Here is a 12,883-nt window from a genome sequence, read left to right as displayed (position 1 = left end):
TATTATTATTATTATTATTATTATTATTATTATTACTCCTGTTATTTTTATTATTTTATTTTGTTTTGTTTTTTTTTCTTTTTTTTTTTCTCTCTTTAATTCTGGTAAATGGAAGAAAATGAACGTGTGAGGTGCCGTAAAGGTGATGGAAGACACTTTTATGTTTACTTCTCTTTCTCTCTCTTTCACTCTTATATCACTTAAGTAATGAGAAGGAAAAGGGTGTTTTTTTTTTTTTTTTTTTGCGTCTATATATATATATATATATATATATATATATATAATCCTTATGTTTATTACTATTTGTAGTCATCGTTGTTGTTATTCTTATGCTCTTTTTCTATCTATTTCTGCTGTAATGTAGGGGAGGAGAAGTACACTCACATACACACATAAGGTACAGAAGAAGGGGCGATTGATATCTATTTATCTATATATATATTTTTTTTTTATATATAGATATATAGAAAGAGTATTATTTCAAGTACATATTGTTCTTCTTGATAAGTATCCCTTTCTTTACTTGTGTTGAACAGAGGAGTCCAACACAGAAAAAAAAAAAAGAAGAATAGAAGAAGGGTTTTTGTGTGATTGGTAGAGATAGAAGAGAAAAGAAAAAAAAAAAAGGATATTCATATAGTCCCAGTAGAGTGTGTTTAACTTGATAAAGGGATAGATTGATAGGAAGTTTTCGTGTAATACACACTTGAACAATACGAACAAAAGGAAAGAAGAAAAAGAAAGAAAGAAACGACAAGATATCCTAACAAGTCGAACCAAAACAAAATATATAAGGCGGGAAATCACAATAATAATAAGAAGAAAGAAAGAAAGAAAGAAAGGAGAATCCAAAAAAAAAAAAAATGTGTGCTGCATTTCTCATCTCCGCCTCATACGATAAACAGATCCGCTTCTGGGATGGAGCCTCTGGCCGCACAGTCCGCTGTTTCTCCTTTCAGGACTCCCAAGTGAATGCCCTTTTACTCATTCCAGACACCACGTATCTCGTCGTGGCGGGATTTGGTGTTTTGCGGGTTTACGATATCGGCGCCGCCAACAATAATAATAATAATACTAATACTAATAATAATAATAATGCTGCCAATGCAAATACAGCAGGAGGAGGAGGAGGAGGAGGAACGCAGGCCCCGCCGTTGTTTTCATCGTATGAGAATTCCTCCGCGATGAACATGACGAGTCTTGGCAGTTTTCCCCTTCACTCTTTAAAGTGCGGTGCGGCCGGTGGGACTCTCTTTGCGCAGTCCATTGAAGGATCGAACAGCAGTTTATTTAACGCCACGTTGGATTTGTGTTCAACGCAACGGCCCTCGGGGGATAATCCAGTGGAGGAACTCGTGCCTGTGTTGTATGCAACCTCTGAGGATGGGCATATTCGCTTCTTTAGTGTGAATGCCACTACGAAATTAAAACTCATTCGAGATATTTCTACAGGGGCGGCTATTACCTGCAGTGCTATTTCACCTAATCGACAAACATTACTGACAGGTTCACAAATTGGACGTGTCTCTGTTTGGCATTTACCAAGTATTATTGAGGCGGCCACACAACAAGGGGAAGGATCTACGGATAATTCCTTTGGATACCTGCCATTACAGGAAATTACATTTGACTCGGATTACACCGCTATTCGAAGTATTGCGATTGAACCATTAGCACGTTGGGCAGTAGCGGCAACAAATGCAGGGAAATTACACTTTTTACGTTTTGAAGGAGAATTTAATAATAATTTATTTAAATCCAAAGATGAGAATACTGATAAAAAAGGAATATCAGATGAAGAAGTTACAACCGATCCACAAGGCGCTGATCAAAGTGGAGCTACTGGAAGTTGTGAAACGACAACCGGCTCTGCTGTGAAACCTTCTTTTACGGATAATAGTTGTATTCAACCGGGGAGTGTGTATAGATCCGCAGTTGTAAGTAATGAGATTGGTAATAGTGCGTTAAAGAGTACTACACTAGGTTCCGCCTATGCGGGTCATAGTAGAGGATCAACCGCTGGTATACTTGTAGACAGTTTGGATCCTAGTAGTCTGCAAGTGACAGTATCTCCTAGTAAAAGTGAGGCATTATTGCGGAGTGAAATGGCATTAAATACATCTATACAAACATCTCCTCTTAGACAACAATTCTATATGAAAGTTTTTCACTCTTTTCAGGCACATTATAAATATATTTTAAAAGTGGCTATTTCTCCTAATACAGATTTATTGGTCACCTGCTGTGCAGATTACACGGTTGGACGTTTTCTTATTCCCCCAGAACTTCAACAAGGGGATCAACTTAAATTACTTCAACGTGAAGATATTGGACCATCCAGTAGTCATGAAAGTGATCCCACCACTTCTACTACTATTCCTATTGATTCTTATCCAGCAGATGTACTCGCCGCTACTTATCCAACACGTGAAGAAAAGACACAAGAAGCCATCAACACATCAGCCTTATTACATCCCGTGAAAAGTGGATCTACTAAACCCACTGTATCGGAGAAACAAGAAAACACAACGGACATTCAACCAACCGATATCACTAGTGATAATGCAGAAAAGCGTAAGACCAATACAACTATAGTGGATCCAGCAGATGCGCAGCCATCTACACAGACAGCAGCAGAAGAAAAACCCGCAAGTGTACGGCCAGTAGATGTCCCCGATGCCTCTTCCATGTTATTCTCTGTAATCCCATCTGTAAGTATGGAAGGACAAAATCAATCTCATCCCAGTGGTGTATTGCAGTTTAGATCACTGAAACCGATGGTGGGCCATACACGATGGGTGTGGGATTGTGTTTTCAGTGACTGTGGTCGTTTTCTCTTTACGGCCAGCAGCGATCAATGTCTGCGTATGTGGACAGGCTTACTCGCCGATCGAGTGCAATCTACCTGCTATGTTGGACACACAAAGCCAGTCATTTGTTGTATACTGTACTATGAAAAGAAAAGAAACCAATTCTAATTTCAATGGAGAGGGATGAAGAGATGAGAGAGGAAAAAAAGAAGAAGAAGAAGAAAAAAAGGAAGGAGGATGATGTGTTAGTTGAATACATGCTAATAACGTAGTGATGATGAGAGAACTCATGAAAGAAAAGAAGAAGCAGAAGAAAGGGAAATAAAGTATCGCATGAGAGGAATCAAGAGCAAAGAAAGAAAACCAATCAAAAAAAATTTTTTTATATAAAATAAAGAGATGGAAATAGAAGAAGAAAGAAAGAAAGAAAGAAAAGATAGGAAAGGAATTACTAGTAATATGCTACAAAATCAAAGAAGAGAAACAAAGAAGAGAATGTCAAGAATGAATATATACGCATCTATGTTGAAAGGTTATTATCTTTTAATTCTGTTCAGTGCTTTGAAAGGTATTTTTCGTCACTTGTTGAGGTGATTATCTTTGTTTACACCAGAGCAAAGTATTCTCTGTTCTTATCTGGGAGATTTTTTTTTTTTTTTTTTGTTTATAAATATTGTTCTTTTCTCTGTATTTATGTGAGTGTGATAATTTTGATTTGCGTTAAAGCACTCTCCTGAATTGTAATTTTGCTGTTAAAATCAGCAGTTTCATGTTAACAAAGAGGAGATGAAGAATTTTTTAAAAATAAAAAAAAAGATTCTCTGTGTATATTTTTCTTTCTTTCTCTTTGTCTATCTCTTTACAAATATATAGATAAAGAAAGAGACAGGAACAAGTCCTACATTTAACTCTCTCTTTTTATTATTATTATTATTATTATTTCTTTTAAAAACAAACGAAAAAGAGAGTATACAAGTGAGAATAAACAAAAAGGAAATAAGGGGTGTGGTCATTAGATCTACATATTAATTTTGAATGTGGACTGTAAATGGTTGTTCTCGCCTACAATCACGGTCCGTTGCGGCACCAATGGTGCGTGTAATGTCTTTAAGAGGTATTCCACAGTTTCCTTTATTCTCTATACATTCTCTACACATAACGAGCAGTTTTCGTTTTTTCCGTAATAATAATAATAATAATAATAATAATAATAATAATTCAAAGGATGGAGGAATAAGTGATGAGAAGGAAACATTTGAGGTGGAACATGTAGAAGGAGAGTCTATCTTTGCAGACAATTCATCAAGTAAACATGGATGGTTTAATAAAGAAGAGAAGGAACAAGAACGAGCTGCTCATGATGCTATTACACGACTTTTTCAGGATGATAGAAAACGTCAATTGTTAAGAGAAAAACCTGGAAGAACAATTGGAGCCCAAACGACAACGACTGTCATTACAACCGTACCTAATGAAGAAGAAGAAGATTTTGGAAATAAATTATATACTTTACAAACTGGAGATGGAACTACTAGTAATTCTCTCACTAGTGTAGAAGCGGTGGAACAAGAATTATTGGATGATGCCTTTTTATACTTTCCTCCTGCTGGAAATGAAGATGGAAAAGCCAAAACAGATCCTGCAGGGGAAACATATGTTCCTGGTCAACAAATCATTCCACCTGGAAGTACACGTTATCGTGTGGATGTGCAATATCAAGGGAATGACTTTGATGGATGGTGGAAAAGTACAAAACGTCAATTGTATAGACGTGAGATATCTCCCGATGGAACAGTTCGACAAGTTCCACTTCAACAAACAAACTTCACTGGAAACTCTGAAAACGCCTTTACTGGAGAAACCATGAGTAGTCGATATCATGCTCGAACAGTATTGGAAGAGGCATTAGCCGTGGCTCTGGATGTGGATAGTGTGAAGGTGATTGCAAGTGTAATACCAGAAGTTGGGGTCTCTGTACGTCGTTTGTGTTGTCATGTCGATATACCCAGTCATATCATGCTTCAACCGCGTACAATTATTCAACGAGCGACGATGTGGTTAGAGAAACGACAACAACCTCTAGCGATATTATCTTGTCAACGTTGTAAAAATCAAGATTTCCATGCTCGTTATAGTGGACTTCGACGGGTTTATGTTTATCGTATTCTCAATCGTGTGGCTCCACCTCTCTTTGATGCTGGATTGCAATGGCATGTAGATCGTCATTTAGATGTGGATCGCATGCAGCGCTTTGCAAAGGCACTGGAAGGCACAATGGACTTTGGTTACTTTGCAGATCCAAAAATGGCAAATGCCCTTCGGCGGGCCGCACGGAGTCCCGGTGGTCTCGCCACTGGAGCGAATGTGGATGAACATTATCAACCCACCGCCACTGGGGAATCTCCGCGGGAAACACGGGGAAAAGCCCCAAAGGTGTTATTAGAAAAAGGGCCAAGTAACTTGGATCGGGCGGAGGCCCTTCCCACATTTAATCAATACGGTCAACGGGTTGTTCAGCCAGGAGCCCATCCACGGGAGTATTATCGTGCGGCCACCAATTTACCCACCATTCGCACAATTGATCGCTTGGATGTGGTTCGACAAGATGATGAAGTATTGATTTGGTTTATTGGGCAATCCTTCCTTCGTCATCAGATTCGAAATATGGTGAGTGTGTTGAAGGCGGCTGGCCATGGATTGTGGGATGAGTTAGAATTACAACAGGCCATTCAAAGTGGATTTGAACCCTCACGGCGGCGGTTTAAGCGGGAAAGACTCCCACCAGCGCCGGTGTATGGACTCACACTGTGGGATGTGGAGTATCCACCCCAGCACCGGGAGGATTATGTGCCTTTTGTGGATTCCGGGCCGTTTGATGAAGTTAACATTGCACGTGATATTTAAAAAAAAAAAAAAACATGATTTATTTGTTTATTTCACTATAACGTGTATACATTTTATTATTATTATTATTATTATTATTATTATTATTATTTGTTGTTATTGTTGTTGTGACTGGACCATTTGTTTTTTTTTTTTTTTGCTTTGCTTTTTATAGATGGTGTAAGTGAAAGTTTTTTTTATTTCTCTCTGCTTTTTTTTTTGTTTTACCCATAATACAAAAGGAAACTACTTCAGACCTTATCTTCACATATAATATACGTACACACACACACACGTATATTCATCGTTCCCACTCTTACTTTAGGAGAAGGAATAAACACGTACACAAGAAAAAATTAAGTATATATATATACATATAGAAAGAGAGAGTAAATTTAAACGCACATATAATATTATAAATATTATATTCTTTCTCATTTTGGTAGGCCATTTTTACAAATAGCGATAGAAACAGTAGCAACAGCATCAGCGTTTGTCAAGGTATTTAACCCAAACGTTTTTTTTTTTTTGCTTTTGTTTCTCTTTTATTTTTCTATTTTTCGTTTCCTTTTTTTGTTTTAACTTTTCGTTCTCTGTCGAATCATCGTTTCACATATTTACATACATACATACATTCATACATTTCATATAATACATACATTACATACATAATATATATATATATATATATATATATACATATATCTTAACGTATGTTCCGTTGTGCTAGGCGATTGTTGTTGGTCTCTGCTTTAAATGGGACCCCACCTCCTGCCCTTCTTCGCCCTGCGTACAACACCAGCAATCTCATTCAACTCCTGCAGAAGACTCTTCCCTCCACTGCTAATGTGTTAATCATTGATAACACCAGTGGAAGTGTAGAGAGTAATAACGCCGCATCTATTCTACGCTTTCTCATTTCACACGATCATGAAGTTGTGAAGCTGCAAGAGAACCCGGAGTTTCACCATCCGCTTCTCGTTGTTGTGCACACCTCTCTTGAGAAGGATGATGCGCAGGCCAATGAGTTGGTCTTAACAGCCGCCCTTCAACAGCGAGATCGCTTTAAAGACACCACCGCACTTATTTTGGATGCCGAGCAGTCGGCCGCCGCACGGTCTGTTCTGCAGAAACAAAAGGGAAATGGAATGATTGTGAAGATTGGAGAAAATGCAGGGAAAACGCCCACAGCCGCAGACACCACCACCACAACTCAAACAAAACCTCAAGAGGAAAAGGAGATGATGGCATCATCACAGATATCAAAAGAAAACAATAAAGATATCGCAGCCTCTAGCCAAGATAAAAGTGAAGAGCATTTGAAAAAACGAAAAACAACACCTGTAAGAAAAGGTGGAAAACGAAAAGTTCAAGATGGAAAGAATGATGATGTTGCAACTTCTCTCTCGTATGTTCCTCCTCCAGGGGCGGTGAAGCCACGAACATCACCCACGCCACTTTCCCAAACTGAAACACGGGAGTCCTTACAGAGAATGTTTCGATCCTCATTGGCCGCTCCATTTAAAGTACCAACGCAGGTAGAGAGAACACTCTTTACCGGCGTTGTGGATCGAGTTCGATTTGCAGATCTGCTGAATCTTCCTCTCTACGGCGGTGGAGAAGTGTTTGTACTTTACTACAGACTCACCGGTGCTGGGGCGTGTCGAACTCCATTGATTACCATTACACAGACTATGAAGGAAGTTTGTATGGAGAAGGTTAGCCATGAAAAGGTTGAGAAGGAAGAAGAAAAAGGAGAAGAAAAGAAAGAACCGATATCGGTATTACTTCTTCTCAGTGCCCCTTTTCTTATTGGAGAAGATGCCATCTTACTTCGACAAGAGTATCAAAAACATCTTCAATCCAATCTTTTAGAAGGTGTAGATGTTACTGTTCTTATGGCCCCTCACTGTTTTAGTGAGAAGAATATCCTTTTTGCCCTACGAACAACGGAAGTATCCAATTGTACTAATAATAATAATAATAATAATAATAATAATAATAATAGTACAGATGGAGTTCAGGAAACCGAATTGGAAAATATTTTCCCTTTTCCAAATAAATTACGTTCATATAAAAAGGAAGAAAATATTGTAAGCAATGCTGTTAATGAAGAGACCCTGCGGTCTATTGTCACCAGTGCATTGGAAGAAGTGGCACTTCGACATGAAAAGTCTACCGATCATCTCGTCAGTACACTAAACAAACTCGTAGAGTATTGGTCAAGAGAACGGGTTATAGAGTTAATGGAAAGTCTTCAAAATGAACGTGAAGTCTTATTAGACGCCACTAAAGAATTCGCAGATGTTCAACGGCAACTCTCTGCAACTAAAGAAGTATTAAAAGAATTAAAAAGTAATATGCAAACCATAGAAAAAGAAATAAAGAATTCTCATCATGGATCAGGTTTTGATAAGGTGGATCTTTCCAAATCTCTTGGAGTATTGGAGAAACGGCTTCATGAGTCTATCAGTTCAATGCCGACAAAACAGCAAATGAGTCTTGATTTACGTGAAGAATTGGAGGGAATGCGAAATAATCTTCAACGAAATTTGGATCAATCCCTCGGGCAGAAACTATTAAATATGCGTAGAGAACAACAGCAGGATTTGGAAAAAACTCTGCAGAAGAGTAAAGGGGTAAACAAGAATGAACAACAAGTAATGGAGAAGGTACTGTTGGAACTTCCAGATCGTATTCAACATGCAATGGAAAAGGCTCTTCAGGTTTTCAGTAAACAATCCAATGAACGAACACTATTGGCATTAAACAAACAACGGGAATTAGTGAACTCGCAGATAAATGGATTGTTTGGTAAAATGAGTGAAAAGGTTGAGAAAAAACAGGGAAATTTTGAAAGATCTGTAGTAAATCTTTTAACAAAGAAACTTCAAAATGGATCTGCTGCTGCTGCTGGCGGTGTTGGTATTAATACCGCTAGAGCTAGAAGTAATAGGCGTAAGTGAGAAAAATAAAAGGTGGGGAGAATAATAGGCCAAAAAAACAAAAAAAATAAAATAATAATAGAGAAAAACTACTAATATTACTATTATTATAATTGTCTCTCTGTCTGTGTGAATAGAGGGAGTTGAAGAAATGAGTGTTAAGCAAGAGAAACAATAAGAGAAAGAAGAATAAATAAAATAATAAAAATAAATAAATAAATAAGGAAACATAAAAAGGGAGAAATAATAGAGAATAATGGTAAGAATAGAGATGTATAAATGAAGTTATTTCATTCCGTCACGTGCATGAGAGAAAAAAAAAAAAAAGAAGAAATAAATTTAAAAAAAAAATCTGAAAAATGATGCTATACTCGCTATCTCTACATCTATTTTCTTTTTTTTTTTATTAATGGATGTTTCTGTTCTTTTGTAAAGAGTACTACTGTCTGTTTCATTTCTCTTTTTTTTTTTTTTCTTCACCTAATGACACCACTACTACTACTACTACTACTATGCTTAGTAAATACATTATCTATATATATATATATATATATATAGACCCTTCTACATGTATTATGAGCTTTATTATTGTTTTGTTTTTTTTCGTTTTGTAGGAATGAAGGGGAGGAGAAAAAAAGAAATGGTGAAAGGGGAGGAAAAAAGGGAAAAAAAAAAACAGAAAGAGGACCAGTGATTGTTCTATCTCATTCATAAATCTTTTTTTACTGTACTTTTCTTCTTTTTTTTTTTATTATTATTATCATTCTTCTTCCTTGCTTGTATTTCCTATTGAGTTGAATTGATGATACCTATTTATTGTTCGCTTGTATTTATGCACTTTTCATACATTTTCCCCATATATATATATATATATTATTATTATTATTATTATTATTATTATTATTATTATTATTGATACATACACACAAGCAAACATTCTTCGTGGGTATAGGCATAGAGGTTTGAAAAATTTTGTTTGCTTTCGTTTATGTAGGAAACTCTTTTTATTAGCGGTATTCTAACCTTGATCCATCTGTGATTGTAGTACATACTATCAGAGTACATTACTATATATGTATATATTCTCCTTGTGGATTCTTTTTTCTTTCTGCTGTCTCTATCCTTCATTCTCCTCTCTTTCCTTCTCTGTTTTCTTTTTTTTTTTCTATTTTCTCATTTACCTACAATTTCCCCTTCTACAATTAGTACGGCTGAGGGGTCGTGTGTGTGTGTGTGCGTGTGCGTGATTGCAATTATCATTATATATATAATTGTATTAATATCCGCCATTACGTTTGGTATATATATATATATATATATATATACACACTATCTCTCTTTATATATATATATACATATCTCTTTCTTTCTTTCTTTCTCCCTTTCCGTCTATCTAAACATTATCGCTGCAGAGTGTTTCTGCGGATAATTGTAGATGGACTCATCGCTAGTGCATGTGTGGTTGATTGCGAATCCAACCAGTGGACGCGGCCGTGGAAAAGTACTGCAGCGCCGTATTCAAAAGGCACTCCAATCAAAATGCCCAACAGCCATCACACGTGTGCGGACGGCGAGTGAATTGTTGCCGCACACAACCGCAGAGAAGAGTCAACAACAACAACAACGAGAAAGAGAAAAAGAAAGGGAAAGAGAAGAAGAAGAAGAGTTTGGATTTTCAGAGGGGAATGAGAGTAATGAGTCTATCTCGTTTGAGGGAGATGGGACTGGATTGTGTGTAGATATCATCAGCACGGAAATGAACATCCGTGGACGTGAAATTGCCGAACACATTGCACGGAATATAGTAACAACCCGACTGCGGCGATGTATAAGAAATGCAGGAGGGACAATAAAAACAACAAAAACGACTACTACTACTACTACTACTACTAATACTAATGATAGTAGTACTACTACTACTACTACTACAACTACTACTACGACTACGAATGGTAATACGACTACGAATGAAGCCTCTTTATCTGAGGAAGGGGAAGTTCTTCATATATTTGCTGCTATGGGTGGAGATGGTTCTTTAAGTGATGTTGTGAACGGTATGTGTTTTGGTACTCTCTCGGCTTTTCATGAACTTCTCCCAACACTACTACATCACAATGTAGAAAAGGAAGAGAAGGAAGAAAAGGAAGAGAGGGATCATCATAATGATTGTTATTCTAAACGTTATTATTGGCAATCACTTGAGGATAAATCTATTTTACGACATTTTCTCCCTCCTTTAATATATATATGTGCAGGAACAGGTGCGGACTTTTCACGGCTTAAACTTAGCTGTTCAAATGAAAATGAATTTGTATCTATTGTACGCGGTATATATGAACAGGTGATATCGCATTCACCTTCACAAACTATTTCCAGAATATATATGGGAGTAGTGCATGTGAAAAGGAATGTGGATAATGATAAAGAAGAAGAAGAAGAAGAAGAAGAGGGTAAGCTTCCACGTGATGCTTCCCAATCTATCTATAAGAAAACAAATAGAAACAAAAACGAATTATCTGGATTTAAAGTATATGATGTGGATGTTGGTCGTGTGAATTTCCCACGAAGTGGACGACATTACTTTTTTATTAATGAATGTTCATGTGGAATGTCATGCGATGTTATTGAAAAGGCTAATAAGTATAGAAAAAACAGATTACTTTCTATGACTGGAGGAACAGTTATGTTTGCTCTTGCCTCTATAGTTTCACTTGTACAAATGAAACCCAAACCATTTCGTCTCTTTCCACTCCCTGCAGTTGTGGAGATCCCATCCAACCGTCTAATCCCACGATGTGTAAATAGTACACTTCTTCATCCACACACATTAACTACAACAATAGCATTTCAAGGTGTACAAGAAGATTTGGATTGGTTACATAAATGTCAGGGAAATGATATACTTCCAGAGACAGAGCCACTTCGCTATGGTGCTAATTACTATCTTTACAATGTGAATGATAGAAATATTTCTCCGTCTAATGTGGATAGTATTTCCACTGTAGATAATACACCTAATCCATTTTACTCCGATAACAAAACGCGTGAGGCTAAAATACCAAGTGAAATCCTCGCCGCTGTGGAGGATTCTAACGGTGAAAATGGGTGGATTTGTTTTCCATCCTCTACACTAGTATTTGGAAATGGACGATGGTTTGGTGGGGGTTTGCAGGTAACACCACACGCTAATCCCACAGATGGTCTTTTAAGTATAACGAACTGGGTAGCCACATTCTTTCGCTTTGTTTCGCATATTCCTTCTATATATACTGGCAATCATACACATTGGCCATCCACAACAACATGGAATACGGCGCGGTCTATTGTAGATGTAGATTCGCGTTCCTTTAAAAGTCCTTCTGGGGGAAATACAAATCCATCCTCGCATAAATTAAATGGAGAGGCCTTATTGACGTGTTTGGAAATAGACGGTGAACTCAGAGAACAACTACCTTGTATTGTGGAGATGTGTGGAATTGTAACAATACTGGTACCAGTTCGTTCAGGGAAAAAAGGAGAGAATTGGAGTGGAAAGAACAACAAAAATGATTAATAACAAAACAAAAAAAAAAACAAAGAAAAAAATAAATGATGAAAGAGGTGTGGGGAACAGATATATATATATATATTTGAGAGCGTCTGCAGATAAACAAAATTTGCTCTTTGGTACACTCTTTTTTTTTTTTCTTTTTTCTTCTTTTTCTTCTTTTTCTTCTCTGGAAAAAAAGTGAAAACGGACACGACGCTGTTAGTTGATATCACCCATTCAGAACATCTATCATTTTTTTTTTTTTTATTACGTATTTACAAAAGATGAGAGAGAGAGAGTGAGGTGGGGGGGGAAATAAAGAAAGGGTAAATGTGCTCTTTTTATTTCTATGAGTGTGCCTAATGCGTGGTATTTTTTTTTTTATTTCTTTTTTATTATTGCGCTCATTATTTATTCACAAGAATTTGTGGATCTTAGATAGAAATAGTATTCTCTCCCTCTTGTATTTATTTTTTTTTTTTGTTTGCCTTTTATATGTTTCGTTTTGTTTTGTTTTGTTTTTTTTATGTATTTCGTTTAATTTCTCTCTTCTGTAATGAAGGTAGCGCATTAGATTTTTAGAATCACCAGAAGAGATAAGGGTGCGAATTGAATTCCTCACTCTTCTGAATTAATTACATAGACATTTTTCACACACACACACAGAGAGAGAGAGAGAGAGAGAACAGTACAGCAAAATAGCTTTTTATTTAGAT

At 36.7% G+C, this 12,883-nt stretch overlaps 4 protein-coding genes across 4 annotated transcripts; all 4 read left to right on the top strand.

Moving 5' to 3' along the window:
- Positions 1–863: 863 nt before the first annotated feature.
- Positions 864–2,978, top strand: TM35_000031900 (WD repeat-containing protein wat1; the record flags this gene model as incomplete). Its single annotated transcript, XM_029021957.1, has 1 exon — positions 864–2,978. The coding sequence occupies one exon, from the start codon at positions 864–866 to the stop codon at positions 2,976–2,978; it is 2,115 nt and encodes a 704-aa protein (XP_028886503.1).
- An 867-nt stretch (positions 2,979–3,845) lies between these two features.
- TM35_000031890 (tRNA pseudouridine synthase A-like protein) lies at positions 3,846–5,714 on the top strand (the record flags this gene model as incomplete). Its single annotated transcript, XM_029021956.1, has 1 exon — positions 3,846–5,714. The coding sequence occupies one exon, from the start codon at positions 3,846–3,848 to the stop codon at positions 5,712–5,714; it is 1,869 nt and encodes a 622-aa protein (XP_028886502.1).
- A 692-nt stretch (positions 5,715–6,406) lies between these two features.
- On the top strand, positions 6,407–8,659 carry TM35_000031880 (uncharacterized protein; the record flags this gene model as incomplete). Its single annotated transcript, XM_029021955.1, has 1 exon — positions 6,407–8,659. One exon carries the CDS (start codon positions 6,407–6,409, stop codon positions 8,657–8,659), a length of 2,253 nt encoding a protein of 750 aa, XP_028886501.1.
- Positions 8,660–10,073: 1,414 nt separating this feature from the next.
- Positions 10,074–12,191, top strand: TM35_000031870 (putative sphingosine kinase A, B; the record flags this gene model as incomplete). Its single annotated transcript, XM_029021954.1, has 1 exon — positions 10,074–12,191. One exon carries the CDS (start codon positions 10,074–10,076, stop codon positions 12,189–12,191), a length of 2,118 nt encoding a protein of 705 aa, XP_028886500.1.
- Between the last annotated feature and the right edge of the window lie 692 nt (positions 12,192–12,883).

This window comes from Trypanosoma theileri (genome assembly GCF_002087225.1).
Source record: "Trypanosoma theileri isolate Edinburgh chromosome Unknown TM35_Tth_3_V1, whole genome shotgun sequence".
In the NCBI taxonomy this organism is placed as follows: domain Eukaryota; phylum Euglenozoa; class Kinetoplastea; order Trypanosomatida; family Trypanosomatidae; genus Trypanosoma; species Trypanosoma theileri.
Note: the sequence above shows the minus strand (reverse complement) of the source record. Positions and strands in the feature narration are given on the sequence as shown.